Here is a 20,466-nt window from a genome sequence, read left to right on the forward strand (position 1 = left end):
GATCAAAAGGAAACTGCTTACCTCAAAGAAGAAGGTTTCTTCAAAGCAGGGGTTGCTCGTTTTCTTCTTGACTTTAGTTTTCTTTTGGTCTGACCTGATCATACAGAGACAAAAAAAAAAAAATCAACCATCGACAGAATATGAGAACTGGACTGACCCCTCCCCACTGGCGTTTAAAACAGGAAGTACCCGCTGGCTCCAAGAAGGCAAAACCCCATCAACTTCTACTTAGAATTAAAACTGCTATTACTCAATCATTCTGTTAGTCAGAATCATCATTTTTGCACTAATACATTTTCTTGTTAATCCTATTTCTTGATAATTCTATTTTGTTTAGGATATTTTTTTCTGTAGTTCAAGTAATTCAAGTAATAAACTGACCAATCAGATGCCTCAGTAAAATTTGGTGGTTCCCGCTGAAAGGCTGGTGAATGTTGTGCAGTTCGGGGTTTACCTGGCAGGCCCGACGAGCGACACTGTGGCATAGGGGTCGCAGTTCTGGCCACTGATCAAAGGCAGCTCCTTGCACTCAATTATTCTAAAAGCACAGACACAGAGAAGGAAGATATGAGCCATGAGTGAGAAGCAAAACAAAAAGAGTTTCAGAAACTCATACTTTTGTCCTTCCATCTATGCTAATCTATAAGAGGTCTGCAACCTGAGGCTCTGGAGCCACGTGGGGCTCTTTTATCCCTCCATTCTTTTTGGCTTTAAGGGAAAAATGCTAACAAACTGAATAATGGATTTGTATTTTGGGTTATTTTGTTTCAGTTAGTCAAGTATTGTCATTGATTTTTTTTATATTTCTTAACATGTAAAAATGAGTCATGGATGGACAGAGAAGTTTACTATTAGAATAAGCTTAAAGCACATATTTACATATTTTATCTTCTGTTACACAACACTGTCTAGGTATTGTTCAATTTCTAATAGTACATAAATGCATTTTAAATGTGATTACATTATAATTGCAGGTAAATCTGCTGTTGCTGCATCACCTTATTTGACATAGGGTGGATTTTATTTTGAAAGGAACATGCTGTCAAAAGTAAAAGAAGTTACACTTATACGTACAAAAACCAAATACTTTTAGAATTTAATTATTGCAAATGTTTAAAAGCTGCATTTTATGAATGAATTGCTAAATGGCAACAAAAACGTAAAGTTTATTTTTCTATTTGTTACCTTGTGCCTGGGTTATAGTCTAAAAAACTTGTTTTTTTAGTGTTAAATTTACAAACTAAATGAGGCACTGCCTTCTAAAATATGTAAAACCGTTTCTTTGATTCTGCTCATAAAATCATCTATCTAGATTTTCTGTCACAAAGATAAAGTTCTGTCGGTTTAATGTTAAGTGTTTGTTCGTGGCTTCAGCAGATCCTCAGTTAAAACTATTTTCCTGTCAAACCCTTCCCTCCACTTTTGCTGCAGCGATACTCCACCAACAGTCCAGTTTGGACTCGAACAACTGGACTGTTTGAGTGAAACTATCAGATTTGTCAGAGAGAAGATGTGAAGTTACTGTAGGTCATGCATCGGTGAGGACAAAAAGCCTGCATTGCTCTTAAACACCAAGCAGGAAGACTGCTGTGGTTCACCGTAGTGCGCTCAGCAAACACAACTCTCACTCTGCTTTTGCTCTGCCGTTTTTCAAACACGGAAAATAATCATTTAAATCATCCGGTGATGCTCACATGGGAAGGCCTCCAAACAACACCTTCTATGAATAGACTCGCATGCTGTGATTCCTGTGATCAACTGTTAGCTGGAGAACTGGTTTGCAGATTTGATGATGAGTGTTTGATGTGAGAATGCAACAATAACCATACAGAGAACCAATTACTGTAATTCCCCCAGCGAAAAAACAGGCAACCATCTAGAAAAACGTTAGCTTAAATCATTGACTTAAAAGTTGATAGAAAAATTCCAAAAGTCATCCTCATCTTCTACTACTTGACTAACATTTTTCTATTTAATGATCTCCCAATAAAAGTTGTTTTTTTGGCATCTTTAACATGCTTTGTGATTTTTTTTTTTTTATGACAGAGGACATATAAAAGAAAATTAAACTTAAAATTCCATTCCTGAGCATGTCTTTATTCAAATTGTTGTGAATCAGGAGCAGACAAAAACTGCAGAATGAAAAAGAGATCATTTATGACATAAAATGTGCTGCATTTTTCTAAGTGTTATGGGTCCCCAGTAGAATTTTTTTTCATTTTCTTTTTGTTTAGTAATTTTTTGTTCTCAAATTCCCAAATTTTTTGTATTTTTTAAGCATGTTCTTAGGATCCTCATATGTTTTTCATCTTCTATTTTTTTATAAATAAAACATGAAATAAAACTACCCTAATTTAGTATGTGTTGTCATTTTTTTATCTATTTTTTTACGATAATTTTTATTGGGTATATTATATTGGGTAAAATTTACCCACCAAAAATGATGGTGTAACTTTTTATAGCAAAAGTGTTCTGAGGTTAACGAGTGTTACATCTTGAATGTATGCATTTTTATTCCCTTTTTTTCCAACAAATACATGAAACACACAAAAACAGTCCAACTATTGCTATTTCTGGACCATAATTATTTTACAGTAAGAATAGAATTACACATTATAAGATTAAAAATTACCATATGATAAAATTAAAAATTACAAATAAACTTAAGCCTAAAAATGATATTTAAAGTAAAATAAAAAACTAAGATATTGACTATAATAAGGTATTTCAAAGTTATTTGATCAAGTGTAGAAACCTTTTTTAAACTAGAGAAAATATTTCATGATTTTGTGTTTTTAATATTTAATGTAATTATGGAAAGTATTCTGTGTCTCATTTTGCAGAATTTGTTTTTTAACAAAGTTTCATTCAGAAAAACCTCTGAAAAATGAAAAATGTTCTAGTTTTTAGTACAAACGAACACCCGTGGTATATAGAAGAGTGCTGTCAATGAAAGCTGCGTTTTCTATGTAAAAACAGAGGTCAGCCGAGGCGTGACAACAGCGCCGCTTCATGACGCTTCCTTAACCCGTCATCAATGGCGCCATTCAGACTGCAGCTCTGCCACCCTTTTATCTCCCCCTGCTCTCCTGAGTCAAATGTATGAATGACAGCTTTTATTCCCAGCTCTCCTTTATGCCGCACTGTCCTGTGAGGCACAAAAACAGCTGTGTGTGAATGGACGAGCTCTTCACCTGCTGTCGCTCCGCTCAGATGAACCTGTTAGCCTCTAACAAAGACGCTCTTTAGTCAATTACTGATATTTTTTGTAAAATAACTAAAAGGGAGCATCTTGTTTTGGCCAATTATGTTTGAAAATCAGTTAATAAAACACCATTTTTAAAAGAGAATGTTCCTCTGTGTTCAAGCAAGCTTGAAGAACAAGCAGACGTGCTTTGCCCTCATGTTCGGCCAGAGTCACACGGGGACCGCTGCTGTTTTCACCCGTGTTTCATGTCACAACAAACACTCTGCAGGTACCCTAAACAGGATGTGGCTGCTAAGCAGTCGCCACCGGAGGATAAGAATACATGCAGCGCTAAGTGAGGCCACAGGGAGAAGTCATGGAGCCAAATATCAGGATGTTTGCCGAAGCTCCACCAGATCGTCATGACGATATTCCCTGCAGCCCTCCGTGCCTTCCCTCTTAACCCCGTCTTTCTTTTTTTTTTTTTTTTGCTTTAAGCATCTCCTGACTGGAGGTGCGCGCACGATAAGCCAATGAGCTTAGCGTCTTATCTTAACCTTTCCTTTTCATCGAGTTCAGCTGCTGCCTTGGAGCCTCTTGAGCAAACAACGCAAGTGACACAATGAATGACAGCAAGAGAAAACCACAGCAACGACAGTCTGAGGCGCAGGCTTCCTGTTCACATGTCATCACTTCCTCCACATTACAGCGCTCTTCACATATGAATGAGGCCTGCAGAACAGAAGTAAACAGTTGCAGATCTCACACCTTTCATGATAAAAGGTTATTCTTTCAATGAGGTGCTAACTTTAGGATCATTTTTCCTTTTTTGACCATGCCCTTCAATCAGCTGATATGAATGACATCCCATAATGCACAGCAAAAATTATACATTACAGAGCATTGGCTATGTCTGAATTGTCTCTTTCTGCAATTCTGGCACAGACTCCCTACTTTTTTTTTTTTTTTTTTAAAATGCCACACATAATGTCAACGACAGATTAGGCCCACTGTAAAAGAAATACATACGAGAAGAAAGTTGCAACGTTGTCAAGTTCAAAAATGTATGAGAGTAAATTGGTACAATTATGATAAAAAAGAATCATACAATTTTAAGAAACAAGTCAAAATATAAAAGAAAAGTCCTACACATGTCAGAAAAAATTTTAACAACTAAAGACAAAAAATGCAACAATTTAGAAGAATAAAGTGAAATCTTAAAAAAATATAATTATATGATTATTAGAAAAAAAGTTGCAATTTTACAATAATAATTTTGTCAAATTATGGAATTTTATGAGAATAGAGTTGCATAATTATAAGAAAAGTCAAAATTTTGTGAGAATTAATTTGCCATACAATCAGAAAAATTCGAAATTTTAGGGGAAAAAAGTCATAAATATGAAAACTCAACAATTTACGAGCATGAAGTCGTACATTTTTGCTTCAAAAACTCATCAAAAAAGGAAAACGTCAGACTTTTTCAAAAATAAAATGTTAACTTTTTTCTAATAAATTTCTTACTTTATTTTGGTAAAATGACAACTCTTTTTTAATAATTATCCAACTTTATTCTGGTCAAAATTTTTATTTGTCTTCACAGTTTATTGTTTTTTTCTTATAATTTTACAACTTTATTGCTATTAATTAATTTACTTTTATGATGGCAAATATGATTTATTTTAAAGAATATTCATGCTCAGTTCTGATGATGAAAACCTGGATGATTTATTAAATTAAAAATTCCAAAATGACAAATTGTTGAAACCAAACAATTTGATTCACCAATCCAATGAACATTTTTGCACACGATTTTATCGCAGAGACTTCTGGGAAAATTTCTAGGGCCCTGAATTTAGAAATTTTAGATGTGAATGCTCTAACAGGGAGCAATAAAGGGAATCTGATAAAACAGTTGAGTCAAACATCTAATTTTGAAAAAGAGTTACTACTTGCTGGGGATTTTGAATCAGTAATAATATAGTAAATAGTAGTAATTATTGTAATAGTTTATACCTCATGATATTTACTCATACAGGAGCATCTGATGAGTTTTGCAGCTCCAGATAACTACGTCTGTTACTAAAACTAGCTTTTCTAAGCTAATCTCATCCAAAACTCTGCATGATGCTACTTTGTTGTTTTTCCTTCAATATTATATGTTATATGATATAATATATTGGTTGAACACCACCATAATATATTATACATTAGCAATGAGGTTTCTTAATTGAAATGAAAACAAACCAAAAAGATGCACGCAGTCACAACAGAGCAACGTGGGGCTGTGAAACTTACCGGACTAGTAAATGTTGACCTATGGAGCCGTTCTCTGTGATCACTTCATTCAACCGCATCTCCAGGTGAACTTTACCCTGTTGGAGCATGAACAGAGAGCTTAAAACCAACTATGGTGACAAATGATTAAAAAAAAATGGATTTCATTCATAAAAAGATAATTTCAAATTATACAGCACCTCTGAAACCTGCAGCCACGTGACACACGAAGACAGAAGTGTATTGATTTGGGTTTATTTTAGGATTTTGGGGGCAAAATGAAACAAAAACGAAGGTTTTGCCACTAAAGATGGATCTGAATGATGAAGTCTCAATGTTTTCCAAATCGTTTTAATAGTTTGTATGTCTGGCTTGCAGTGATAAGATGATTCTACATATTGTGTGAACACAGACACACAACATATGAAATGTGTCACACAAGCGCATGACAGGAAAACAGAAGAAACAACTATAGCTGTTTACACTAAGTGACTTTTAATATAAAGACCTAAAAATTGACTAACAGCTGCAGTCCCACTCTTAAAGGTACGGAAACAGGCCGCTTCCCCACCGCACATGCTCAGTCTTGTTTTTCTTTTTTTTAATTGATGGAGGTAAAACGTGTGACGAGAGCCACAACAGCTGAGAATCCTGTCATCGCTGAGACAGATCTTTACAGGGTCGGATGTGGTGAGCGCTGCAGGTCTCCACTTCGGAAGTGTCACAGAGAGAAAAACAGAGCTGAACTCAACGCCTCCACACTTTCATTCTGTGCAACTCAGCACTCGGCTGCCGAGGCAAGAACTCTCATCTAAAATAACCATCTTAGAGTCGCCCGAAAAGCCTCCATATGCAAGTTCCTAACATGATAACTACAGCTCTATGGCTGGATGATGAATACCATTTTTCCTTTTTTTTTTTTCTTGAAAAAATACTTTTCACTATTTCTTGTCTACTTCTAATATAATAAGAAAGTGACCGATGACTGCGTTCACTCATGAGCATTATTGTGCAAGTTACTTCCAAACTGAAGTAGATTACACCTTAAAAGGGATTAAAGTAATTCCTTTTCAATTTCCAAAATGACAGATGGGGGACAGTATGATTCAATATTAACAATAATTTTGTTTATTTTTGATTGAGTGAAAGCACAGGAGGAACTATCAGAGGAGCAACCTTCAGCTTTAGTCACTTGATTCCATAAAAATTTATTTTTCTGTCATCTACTCTGAATAAAGTACTCGAGACATCCTATGCTCTTTAGAAAATCTAAAACAAATGCTTTCTAAAGAAATAAATTGCAACTCTTTACAGTCTGAAACACTAGTCAAATCTAAACCAGACGCTTATAAGGGACTTTCAATCAAAGTGCAGCTCAGTTGAAGTGCTACAAGTACAGGAGCAGAGAGAGGGCAACTCGCCGCTGCTGCTGCTTCTACCAACAAAACCACAGTGTGGGCTCGTCTTTGCATCAGCGGAACTTTTGAGGCAATCTCTGGTAGGTCAGAATCTAAAAATGCATTTCAGCATTACTCTGACACCCTTTTTTTTTTGACAGTGCACAGGTTGTCTGGAGCTTAAAGACGCTGACTGATTTACGCACAAATAAAAAAAAGAAAGTTGAATGAAAACGCCATCGTCTGTCGCGAGTCGCTGTCTTCACATTCTTTACGTGAATCAGACAAACCAGTGATGTTTGTGATTAACTTGATTTACCAGAACGTTTCCTCTCAAAAACTTCCTGTTCGCATTTCCATCAGGGTTGTGGAGGGGGTTGACATTCATCAGAGGTACAAAAGTATAGCTTCACATTTTCGTTTTTGGGATTTAATTTGTGCAAAACTTATTGGACAGGAATTCTTTCAAAAAAAAAAAAAAAAACACCATCAAGTTCCTGCAAAGCGTTTCAATCATCTGGTCCTGATCAGATTGAACAATAGGCTCGAGTTTGGACCATTGACTGTACGTGAGAACTGGAGAGAGAGAGACTCCTCCCCCTGGTGTTCTAAACAGGAAGTATCTGCTGGCTCCAAGAAGCCAACATCTAATATATTTCTATAGAGAAATAAACACCTGTTACTCAGTCATTCTATTTGTCAGAAAAAAACATTTTTGCTCCAACATGTTCTTGCCAATCCTCATTTTTTAAATATTTTATTCTCTAGTGTAAATTATTCAAATTATAAACTGACAAATAAAAGTAATGTATTTTTAATTTTTCTATAAGTCACTCAACGTATGAGTCAAAGACGCCAAAAAAAATGCACAATAAAGAGGGGGAAAAAAAGTATTTTTAAGTCACACTTTGAGAAAAATTTTACAGAATGTGGGACCAAAAATTAAGATTTCATATTGAAAGGCAAATCAAATTTACAGACAAGATAACAATAACTACATTAACTCAGACAGACTCCACCCAATCACTGCTTACTGATGACGTCTGGCTCTGTATTTTGGGTGCTGTATGAGAAAAAATGGCGACCGAATTGACTTCATTCGGTTGGTGACGTCACACTCGCTCGGTCCAGTTTTCAAATACAGTCAATGAATTTGACTTTAAAAAACGTATGAACATTTTCAGAAATTACCTGAACTTCCGAGTTGGGATCTACAGGCTGCAGGCTAAACCAGTGCTCCTTTCCGCTGTATTTACACAGATCGTCCTTCCGGATCGACACCTTGCCTTGAAGACAGAAGCAGACAGATTCAGCGCCAACACGCCCATTCATGCAGCACAGCATTTACCTTAAGATTTGTGTTTGAGCCTCACCGACTGGTAAGTCCCTCTGAAAAACCCCCTTGGCATAAACGTAGAAGGATAAAAACTGAAATGGCCGCGGGATCTCAAAGTAAAAATCCTCTCCATAGAAAGGGCTGCAAATTAAAGAGAAATACATATTTTATTGAGTTTTTGGATACTTACATGACAGAGAAATGAACGGTAAGAAAATTTCACAGGTCATAGATTCATGCAAACAAATACTTGCTTTACAATTCAATCACACAATTATTTATTGTTTGTTGTCGCTTTATTTTGGTATTTTCTTATATTGTAGTGCATGTGTTAGTACATCTTTTAAGTGCAGCTCTACAAACAGATCGTATCATATCTGCTTATCTTGTGTTAGTATTTTCTTCACGCATTAATTTCCAATTTTATTTATTTTCTTTACATTCACATAAAAGAATCATGAAATATATATAAATATTTTTAACTTTTTCACTCAATGACTAAAACCATTGGAGCATTTTTTTCCTCCTTTCTCAAACCAAGAAACAAAAAGATAATAGTTTAAACACTTCACATAAATATAAAAATTTAGAAAAAAAAAAACATCTTGTTTATATTGTTTTTTGGAATATTGTCTTTTTAACTCTTTACTTTTAAATGCATATTTAATATGCAGTTGAACATCATTCCATAACATGATACATTGCAATGAAACATCTTTCTTTAATTTTAGTTCTAAATATTTTTATTTTGAAAATTGTATGTCCCTATAAATTATCACTAATCTGTCTATTTTAAAATTATTTTTCATATTTTTCATTATTATTAAAATAAAATATTTTACAAAATTTGTGAATGTTAATATCTTACATTTTTTTTAAAAAGGACTTGATGTGAATTGACACAACAAGCAGAGTGTTAAAGTCCTTTTTAATACTAAAATATTATGCAAATTTAGTCCGCTGACAAAAAATAAACAAATACATATACCGGTGATAAATAAACAAACTATTATAAGCATTCTTCAGGTAAACAAAAAGAAATTGACTGCAGAAAGTAAGATGTACAGAAACGAGAGATGCTTTAACCCTTGTGCTATATTTTGGGGTCCAGATGACTACACTCTTATATTAAGGAAATATAATTTTTAGGTGCTTAAATCTCTTAAAAATAGAGTTATAACTCAAGCAAACACAAGGTGGGGTTTAAAGAAACACGTTTTTATTTTTTTCTCTCTACAACTTTACTATCAGCCGTGACTTCTTCCCATAAGGCTTTTTCTGTAAAAGTTTTGACTCAATCTCCCATTTAACCTTTCCCTCTCCATTTTCTACATAATCTAACGACTCCATCCTGAGGATCTGCAGCAACGTGTCCATCCACGCAACCCAGCGCACAAACGCGGAGCATCAAACCGAGCTCCACAGCTGGAACAACATCGAGATGAACCAAAAAAGGATCCGACAGTTGAAAGTGAAACTAAGCGACTGAGGAGAACGTGAGAGGAAACACTTCCTCTGCGACTACAAATTCTCTTTGAAAGGTATCAAAGGCAGGAGCATCAAAAAAGGAGGCTGTTGTGAAATACATAAAAAAAGCGGGTCCATGTTTACAGAGATATTCAGTAAGTTAAGAATGAAAGCCGAGAGGTTTCTCAATCATAACGCCCACATTTCTGTGCACTCCACGAGAATCCAACTTCTGAAGAAAGACTTTATTTCTGTTCAGTCTTAATAAAAACTACAAAAGGTTCTACAGCTTCAATTTGATGATGAAGAAAATAAGCATTTAGAAAATTATTGTACTTTTGATTTGTTATTTTTGGCCAAAATTTATTTTTAGGGAGAAATGTTAAATTTCATTATTCAGATCTGAAACTATATGAAATTGGAAGAAAGAGGTAACATTTACTGGATGAAATGTTTTTTAATTTATCATTTCTGCTCCAAAATGTACAGTAATTTATCATAAACATAAAAAATCCAGAACTAACACACTGTATGGCAACAGTATTTAATCAGTGACGAGAAAAAAAATAAAATTTTGATTTAACTATGTAATAAAATATAACATTTTTATTTTATTATTTTTTGCAATTATCGATAAAGGTGAAATGTGACTCTTGTTGTGCCCTTTATAGGGCATTCACCATTTCTTGGGGTGTCTGGTGCCCTGGAAATTTCCCAGAAGTCTATTAAAAAAAACTAGTGTTGGAAAAAAAACCGATTGGTGAATATAGACCCTAATGCATTCAATTTGAAAGGTTTATCATTTAAATATATATATATATATTTTTTTTTAAATAAATCATCTAAGTAGATTCATAAATAGCCTTTGTAACATGCTTCTTTTTATTAGGTTTTTACTTTGGCAAATGGGTGACATATTTTACATAAAAATAAAAAGTTGTGACCATGTGTGCAAACTGCGTTAAAATCCAGAGCACTGAGTAATCGTGCACTATATAGTCTATAAATCCGGACACATCAACAAAATGTTACGGGGATGGTTTCATCAACGTGCCTTATCCACATGCAGAGTTCCACCTTAAGGTGATCGGAATTCTTAAGGACCACATAGCAAACCAGGCACGCTGGATTCATAGAAAGTCCAATAAAAGCAGCTATGAAAATCAGTAAAGTTTTCAAAAATGCCCCACAAAACTAATATAAATGTGTTCATTAACAACTACAAAGGAAATTACAATAATCTGAACGGTAGAGGATGTAGTTTTGTTTGTTACATAAGCAGTCGCTCCCATTTTAGGCTCCTAATTTTAATATTCTAACAGCAAAAAAGAACATCCCTGAGCATGATGACTCTTTAAAAGCCTAATAAACCAATGTTTTATTTTGCTTGTCATTTTCGTTGTTGCATATAGGGAAAAACAGCATCTCCTCACGTTTCTGAGGCCTTTTCCACATGACTGACAGAAATTTACACTAAACACCTCGAGCTGTCCATGATTCACCGCTCAGTTCAGAGAATTTCTCTGAGGAGGAAATGACAAAAATGAATCTTTACTTCCATGTAAACACGGGCATGTTTGGATTACCAGCATAACTTCCCTTAAATGAGGTGTGATGTGACTCGTGTTGACGAGTCTCCTGACATTAAAGCCTCGTGAATAATAGCAGAACGCTCCGGCTTCCAGCAGAGCTCAGGACAGTCAAAGCGCACTCATCACTCACTCATCCTCTGTGCTTCTTCATGGCAGGTTCACCGTTTCTATATTACACAACCGCTCAATTACCAACATTACATTTATAGCTCCTCTACGCGGCCGGCCGTCAGCAGCCGCCTATACAAACAAGTCAGAGCTTAACATCAGACATGAGTTTGATCATAAAAATTCCTGGAAATCATGGATTTGGATCTGTTCATTTTACAGGTTAATGGGAGCATTTCACTAGTTTACAGATTAATTTACAGATTCAAATCGATTCGATTCACCAGAGCCCGGAATGATTCAATTTCCATTTTTTTTTACGATTCTTTCGATCCACTCAAAAACACACACACACATATATACATACATAAGGTATGGAGATTTTCATATTAATCTGATACAGTTTACATACTGTAAAATGTATTAGTGAAATTACACTGAGATTGTATATTGACAGTGTTACATGGATTCTCAAACAGAGAAGCTCCAACAATTGTTCTGCCTCTCCTGGAGGGAGTTTGTGTTTCAGTTTGGCCAGTAGGTGGCGATCGCACTATATCATTACACATTATTCCAGAAAAGAAGAAAGTATGAGTAAAAAAATGCCATAAATGGCTACTTTAAAAAATGTTTCCTTAAAAGAGTTTTGAAAATTCATCCCTGTGAGTTTATAAAGATGTTCATTTAGTCAGCAATGTATGTTTAGGTCAATCGAGCGTTAGCATTAGCTGTTCTATGGGAAATCCCATTATACGTTAGCATCAAGCTAGTGGACTTGATCTCTACTTTTATGGATCGATTATTGATCTATTAAGCTTAGATCGATTCAGATTTATTAATTGATTTTATTAACCCAACACTGCATTTTACAACTAAGATTTAAGGAAATTGAATTACTTTCCAACCAAAAAAAAAAAACAACAAAAAATACAACTGAGTTGGATGCTGTAATCGGTGGAACTGCCCAGAGTCAATTTTGATTCAGATATTCACAACTCAATGCATGCTTTCATTAGAAATAAAATAAATTCAGATTAAAACCAAATCCACATCTGTTTTCAAACACCTGGTGATTCGAACTAGGAATGAAACGATTTCTCTATGATTCAGATCAAACCTTAATTTTTTGGGTTACAGTTATAGGTTTGTGTTTTACTAAACAACAACACAAAACAAACAAAATTTAATAATGAATTTAATAATGAATAAAAACCTTCCTTCATTGTAATATAATGAAACCTTAAGTAATTCTACAAGTTAGCGTGACATATGTTTGACACTGTCAAGGTAAGCATATGTAACATGTATGCAGTAGGGATGCAATAATTTGGTTTAATGGTGCAACGTACGGTTACATCTTTTCAGTTTTAAACTGACATCATCCCTGATTTAAATTAAACAAAAGGGAACATATACATTAATAAAATATTGAATACCTGGATAATAAAAAAAATACATTTTCATTTGCATGAAACTAATACAAAGACATTGTTCTAAAGGAAAATATAGCCCATTTGATAATGATAAATAAATGAATGATTTATAAGAATTAAAAATCAAAAGGTTGCATACCTGCCAGATTTGTCGAACACTTTGGTGCGGAACACTTCCTCCTGATCCAGACTTATGGTGCAAAACGTACATAGATCCCTCTGACGGTTCTGACCTGAGACCGGACCAAGGTTCTTAGCTTCACCTGTTGAACCCAAACAAAAACATGGTCATTGTAATTATGTCTTAAGATGAGGACAATAAAATACATGAATACTCAAAGATTAGCATTTATGACTATATTTGATGCATCAATATGACAACCTGACATCCTGGTAACTAAACCAATAGCATTTTGTCATTTCTTTACCACATTTTACTTTGTGGCTTTTAATCAAACACATACAGCAATTTTAGTAGTCATACCTTTAAAAAAAAAAATCAATAAAAACACATTTAATAAATTAACGTCTTAAATTAAAAGTAAAAATACATTTTGCTTGAACACCCACTTTTGGTACACATTTTGGATGTCGACAACCTTTTAACTTCCACACCAATTAAACTCATTCAGCTACTAAAAAAATCAGCTCTTTTGGGAAATTGAGACTTGAAAGTTTCAACTTTGTAACTCTTCAACTTTTTGAATTATCCAACCAAAACGTTTTTTTTTAACTCCATTGAAAATGAATGGTGGAACCTTCAAATCCACCTAATTCAACGAAAATTTTAACTTTGAGCTCTAAAAAAATGGAAAATCTTACGATAAAATACAGCTAGGAAGACCATTCCATTTCTACACCACTCATCAGACATTGGGCTTTTGAATTTGTATGTTTCTCTTTAAAGTTCCTTACAGTTATTAAGCAATTAGTTTAAAGACTCACTCTGATTATGTTTTTTAACATGTTCTTGTGGCATTTTTCTGATTTTGGAGGACACAAAATAAAATTAAGCTTAAAATTGTTTTTCTGACCATTTCTTTATTCAAATAGTGATTCAGCAGAAAAAAAAGCAGTTTTAAAAAAGCTTGAAGCAGAGGCGTTAAAAGCAACAATGAGGAGGCCACAAGCTCCCTCCTTCTCTCCATTCTGATGCATTCACTTGCACACGACTAGATCCAAGAACATCTTTGTTTTCCTCGTCTGAGCCAACATCTGGCTCAAAACTGTACAGCTGGATAGCTCTAATAGTGCTCATCATTTTTTTATCACAATTAATGTCAGGTTAGGGTGTAAAAACAGATGGATGACAGGAAGGGGTGATTGGACTTACTCTGCGCCAACTAAGAAGCAAATTTCAAAAGATCTACCGCCGCTCTGCAGAAACTATGTCCTAGATAACTATACCTTTTTGGATTTTGTCTAAAATTTCAAGTCATTTCTGGATTTATAATGGAAGCCAAAGAAGCTAGAGTGATGACATCATTGTTTAAAGTGGAGACGGGATTCTTGAAGACAGTTTTTTTTTTTTTTTATGATAAACTGCCATATATCCAACAAAAACACAACACATGTCTTCAGCATTTCATCAAACAGCATCTTCAATGATTACTAGGGATGTGCCAAAATATCGATATGGCGATACATCTCGATATTTAGTCTTGTGATCGATTCTCGATGGGTTCTCACCAAGTATCTACTTTTCATTTTCGTTTGAAGAGGTTGTAAAACGAAAAAGGTAGATAGGGTAGTCACACTTGCATTTTCACAGGTGATGAAATTCGTTTTGCTCATTTTAAGAATAAAAATGAATTAAAGCCACTAAGAACCCCCAGGACAAATGGTGGAGAGGTTTCTTGGACCCCATTCTGATGAAGTGTGGAGGTTTTAAGTCGTCAGGGCCAAACTGAAGGGAGGATGTAGCTAAAGCAGACTGGATGCTCTCATGTGGTTAAAAACATGAAACATCGACTTCCTCAGCATAACCAGCGGTGACTGAACATAGCTGATTCATAAATGACAACCTTTGCAAGGCACGCCACTTCCATCACACTGCAGAGACCGCCAGACGCCGTGCAGAAGAATACGTCAAATCTGTGCCACACGCAGAAGTCGGAACAGTAAAGATTTGCGCCGCTAGATTACAAGGACAGCAGTAGCCTAAATTAGTCTGGCAGCTTTGGATTGATGACCTAAAGATGGGTAAGAAGCTGGTTAAGAGGAGCCACCGGCAGATCAGCGTTTTAAAACAGGCTAACAAGAATAGAACAAGGCTAATCTTAGGAAGAGAAGCTGGTGTCATTAAGCTTGTGCCAAGATGACCCTACAGGTGAAGAACACAATATGTAATGGAGCAAATATGCACACATGTAGCTTATTTAGGTCACCTCTTCTTTTCCACAACACTTCCATTGAAAAGGACAAACTTAAGTCTAAGACATGAGGGTGAAAAGAAAAAAAAACCTAAACAATACGCAGTTTAGAGATGATTTTTTTTCTTCTTCAATGTATTAGCTAAAACCAAACTATAAATAAAAACCTAAGGAGCCATCTGCTGTTGTAAAGACACATCTGCAGAAAATGCCACCATGGTTGATGTCAGCGAAAGGAAAGGCCAAATGTGAACGAGGAAGAACGGGGGTTTCACAACACTGCACAGTGACTTACATGCCAGGATGGTTCCTCAATTCTGTTCTGCTTACCATTTTCTCATTAATTCATAATAGTGGAACTGACATTTACCATTCTATTGTGCCCCTTAACGTACAAACGCTCTCTCACCTGCCATCACCGGCGCAGTAAACACATCGCAAGGTCCATCGACTTCATCAAACATGTCAACATATCAGTATTATTATTATCATCCACTTTTATTTCTGTGAGGATATGACGAGGGGTTGCTCTGGCTGAATGATGAACTTTTTATTGAACCCGCTTCAGCGCATCCTCCGCTTTACAGGAACCAGTTCAGCTTGTAGAACTTGAAACATCAAAACGTTAGCAGCTGCCAAAACTTTACGGAGCAAAAACATGACCGCATGAACCGATATTAGACATGAAGTAGGAAATACAATGGATTGCTGATGAAAAACAGTTATCCTATTAAAGTTAATTAAATTTAGTAGCAAAAAGTGGAGGAGACTTTCAATAAAAGGTTACTACATAAATGCTGTCATGAAAGGAGGAGTTATGATGAGGTGTTTAAGTTTAAAACCGGATGTAAATATAACAGGAAATGTCTTTGCATCGTCTGATACTGTATCCAAATTTCCAGGTACTGGACTTCTGTTGTTTTTCTCTTTTCATTTTTCAACTCCTTTTGACATATAATCATTTTAAAAAACACTAACCAATTATACCTGTAATTTAGCGTATTTGTGCATATACAAAAAATTGGATAACAAAAAATACTGTTGTTAGTGGTCCAATATATCTAACAAACATAAAAAATTGAATACAAACTAAAATTCGCAACATAATAAAATTACTTGTACTTTCCTGATCTGATTTCAATTATGTATCTAAATCTAATGAGCACAATATATATATATATATATATATATATATATATATATATATATATATATATATATAATTCATAGCAAAAATACATTTAGATCATGGGGGTACAACTAATTTTCTGGTAATAGTTGGATTCATAATGTGATGGTCACAGATTCTGGTAGTACACATTCGGCGTGTGACGTTTAAGCTCAATAGGTCACAGATTTTGGCTTAACACCTTCAGTAGTTAGCACTAAAACTTAATAGGTTATGGTAGTACAACTGTGATGGATACCATTGCAGTTGAATCAAGTAAGCATAATATCAGATAGGTCAAAGATTCTGGTAGTACACCTACAGCGGGTGACACTAAAACAAAACGGGTCACAGATTCTGGTAGTGCACCTACTGTGGGTAACACAAAAACAGAACGGGTCACAGATTCTGGTAGTACACCTACAGCGGGTGACACTAAAACAAAACGGGTCACAGATTCTGGTAGTACACCTACTGTGGGTAGCACAAAAACAGAACGGGTCACAGATTCTGGTAGTACACCTACAGTGGGTGACACTAAAACAGAATGGGTCACAGACTCTGGTAGTACACCTACTGTGGGTAGCACAAAAACAGAACAGGTCACAGATTCTGGTAGTACACCTACAGTGGGTGACACTAAAACAGAATGGGTCACAGATTATGGTAGTACATCTACACTGGTTGACACAAAAACATAACGGGTCACAGATTCTGGTAGTACACCTACTGTGGGTAACACTACAACAGAACGGGTCACAGATTCTGGTAGAACACTTACACTGGGTGAAACTAAAACACAACGGGTCACAGACTCTGGTAGTACAACTACTGTGGGTAACACAAAAAGAGAATGGATCTCAGACTCTGGTAGTACAGCTACAGTGAGTGTGTTGCGTTAAAAGTGAACAGGTAACACATTCTTATAGCATAACTGCGATGGGTACCATTACAGCTGAATTGAGTTTTCATAATAACTGATGGGTGACAGACTCTGGTGGAACACCTACAGTGTGTCATTACAACTGAATGGGTCACTGGTTCTGGTAGTATGCCTATATAGCAGGTGACACAAAATCTTAATGGGTCACAGATTCTGGTAGCACACCTGCAGTGTGTGACACTGAAGCTGAATGAGTCGCAGATTCCAGCAGTACACCAACATTGGGTACCGTTAAAATTGAACCGGTTACAGATTGTAGCAGTACACCTGCAGTGGGTATCATTAAAGCCGAATAAGAGGTATCATAATATACGATGGGTCAAAGATTCCGGCACATTAAAACTGAACAGGTAACAGATTCTGGTATTACACCTGCACTGAGAACCATTAAAACTGAATGGGTTAGCTTGCGACGCTAGACCGGAGAGGCTGATATAGCAGCTAGCCTCTCTAACGTTAACTAAGCTCCTTGAGTGGCTTTTCTCTTAAATAAATGTGAATATATTGTGGTCGTACAGACAGTGTGTTTGCTGTTTGTTTGGTTAAACCAAACTGACGGGGGCTGGGTGGCCTGGTGAGCGGATTCATTCACAAAACAGCTCGTAGCTGAGCTAGCGCTAGCTTAAGTTGAGGTTAGGAAGAGCGGAGAGGGCAGATGAGCTGCCCGTCTTTGCCTTCACGCTCGCGCCTGTGGATAGAGCGCCGCGCCCCTCCTGGGCTCCAGCCTCGCCGCTAAGCAGTTCTCCAGTCCCCCGTCCCCGTCGGAGAAACGTCGGCTTCACACTTACATATTTTCCCCCGCAGACTCTGTAAAATCCGGATCTTAGCGTCGTCTTCTTCCGCCATGGTCAGGGCTGTCTGTTGTTGCCGCTCCGATGCATTCAGCGCTGGTTCATCATATCCGTTTATGAATGCAGGCAAAGCGGAGGAGAGCCAGCCCCAACACCGCGTCACGTCAGCTCTCGTGCAAACTCGAGTCTGAAAACATTTGGAGAAATCTCCAGCTCTTTTTCTCTCTCTCTCTCTTCTTCGGGAGCTTCTCAGACTCAAACTGTGTAGGTGGAGGAGTGTTAAAAGGGATTTAAGGTGTCGGAGTTATTATGCAACGACACACTTTGGGAGAAAACAGACTTAGAGCACTACAGCTAGCTTAGATAACTAATCTTGGACTCTTCCAGTGAACCTGTTCGTGTCTAAAACTGGAGCTAACAGACCTGACCAGGAACCTTGGTAGATCCTGGAGGTCTAATTTAAAGACCAGGAGCAAAAGACACGTGTTTTGTCTCTTTAAATAAAGTTTAAATGTACATTTTTGCTTACTATAAAATCCCCTGATAAAGTTTGTTTTTCGTTTCATGTATTTTATTTGGCTTTTAAACGTTCTTTTTTCAAACAGAAATTTGTAAAATCTTTGTAACATATTCTTTTTTTACTTTTAATTTCTTGGTTCTTTAAATATATATTTTTATTTCATTTATTTTTAAGGTAATGCTGGTTTCTTCCTGACATTCTGGAGGCATCTGCAGTCCTGGATATACAGTAAACTGCTTCCAGCACATGATAGACTAATAACATCAGTAACCCTCTCAAGAATTCAGGTATGCATCTTCCTCTACACCTAAATTTAACCATGCTTAAAAAAAAGAAATCCACCTATTTATATGTTTTTAACCAGCAATATTTTTTGTTTTATAATGTAAAAGCTGGAAAACTTTATGCGTACTACTCAAATTTATGGACTTTAAGACCCAGTCTAATGAAAATTGTGTTTTTAACATGTTCTTTTGGCATTTATATGATGATTTAGGGCATTTATAAAGAAAATTAATTAATCCTAAAAATCAGGAAACAGCCGCTAAAGTGCCTTTGGAATGAACTTGTGTTACGTAGAAACTACACAAGAAGCCCTGTTCCAATAGAGAGAAAATAGTTTTCTTGGATTTGTGTGGGCGTTATTCTTGATTTCTAACTTATGCTATGCATTTTGTGTGTAAATGTGGGCACATGCAATTGTGTAGTCACATGTACAAAAATGACAAAATGCAAGAAAAAATGCAAAATACAATTTGCACACGCACAACTTTAAATTACAGGAGCTTAAAACTAACTGTACATACAAATCTTTTTAAAAGTATGCATCATTCGCCTGATATATAAACACACACACAAAACTGCATTTATACCCAAATCTGATTTGAGACTCTTCACAAATCCAAGATTCGTGTGTAAATAATGTGTTAAAATTCTACTAGAATGCTGGGTCTTCAGAGTTTTCTTATTTGCTGCTTTGAACTTAGATTATGAATATTTAGTACAAACTTTTTCCCACTCTCTACATATTTTGTAATTTTTGTACATGTGATTGCAGCACAATTACAAGTGCACACAGTTTTGCACAAAATATATTGTATAAATTTACAAGTCAAGAATTACACGCACAAATTAAATGAGATTATATACTCTCTATACTGCTCTGCTCCATTTTAATGCACCCACTTCAGACAAATAGATCCATGTACAACTTTTTCTCATCAAAGCTGGTATCTGGCTCAAAACTGTACAGCTAGATAGATCCAATATTGCTCACCGTTTTGGTTGCACTGGTAATGTTAGGTTGGAGGTATTGGGTCTGTAAGCTACTGGAAAGTGTGTAAACAGATGGGCTATGCCCGAATTCCCACCCTAGTCCCTAACTACTAATAAACTATATAGTGTGGGACTATCTAGTGCCCTGGATTTTAAAAGCAATTCGGACAGCATGCTCATTACTTTTCTTTATTATATTAATCCCCATTATATGACGTCACACATTTCATAAAGTGAAAATCAGATCAATATGAACATTTTACGACATCTATTTGTGACTCCACTGTGTTCTTATGATAACAAATGTTGATTGGTTTATTTAAAAATTACATTTAAGCACCTTTTTTCACAAAAATTGTTTGACCGCAATGCATTGTGGTCTATAATCACTAAATGCTCACTAGTTTTTTTGCAAAGACTTCTGGGAAATTTCTAAGGCACTTGATTTTGGACTTGTAGATTTGGACAGCAGTACAAAATGGCGAACACACTAAATAGTTCACTATATAGTGAATAGGGAAGGAATTCGGACGTAGCTACTGATGACGGGAAGGGGAGATGGACTTACTCTATACAACGATCCCTCCTACAATTCAGAGT

The 20,466-nt window shown here is 35.8% G+C and overlaps 1 protein-coding gene and 1 long non-coding RNA gene across 3 annotated transcripts in view; one reads left to right on the forward strand and one right to left on the reverse strand.

The window, feature by feature from the left end:
- The window catches only part of rasa2 (RAS p21 protein activator 2), a 33,159-nt gene extending 14,966 nt beyond the window's left edge, over window positions 1-18,193 (reverse strand). Inside the window, exons 1-7 of the mRNA XM_024276742.2 lie at window positions 18,069-18,193; window positions 12,937-13,060; window positions 8,235-8,338; window positions 8,053-8,147; window positions 5,486-5,562; window positions 455-538; window positions 22-94 (exon numbers count right to left, since the gene is read on the reverse strand). Of these exons, the coding sequence (XP_024132510.1) occupies window positions 22-94; window positions 455-538; window positions 5,486-5,562; window positions 8,053-8,147; window positions 8,235-8,338; window positions 12,937-13,060; window positions 18,069-18,126 (615 nt within the window). The 5' untranslated portion in view covers window positions 18,127-18,193. The remainder of the gene's footprint in view (window positions 1-21; window positions 95-454; window positions 539-5,485; window positions 5,563-8,052; window positions 8,148-8,234; window positions 8,339-12,936; window positions 13,061-18,068) is intronic.
- LOC112149196 overlaps window positions 17,504-20,466 on the forward strand; it is a 13,252-nt gene continuing 10,289 nt past the window's right edge. Inside the window, exons 1-2 of one of the 2 annotated variants that reach the window (XR_002919760.2) lie at window positions 17,504-17,630; window positions 18,766-18,878. This is a non-coding gene — a long non-coding RNA (uncharacterized LOC112149196). Of the gene's footprint in view, window positions 17,631-18,214; window positions 18,336-18,765; window positions 18,879-20,466 lie in introns of those variants that run through there. The other variant, XR_004948891.1, reaches the window with a different exon arrangement.

Source organism: Oryzias melastigma, linkage group LG13 (assembly GCF_002922805.2).
Source record: "Oryzias melastigma strain HK-1 linkage group LG13, ASM292280v2, whole genome shotgun sequence".
In the NCBI taxonomy this organism is placed as follows: Eukaryota; Metazoa; Chordata; class Actinopteri; order Beloniformes; family Adrianichthyidae; genus Oryzias; species Oryzias melastigma.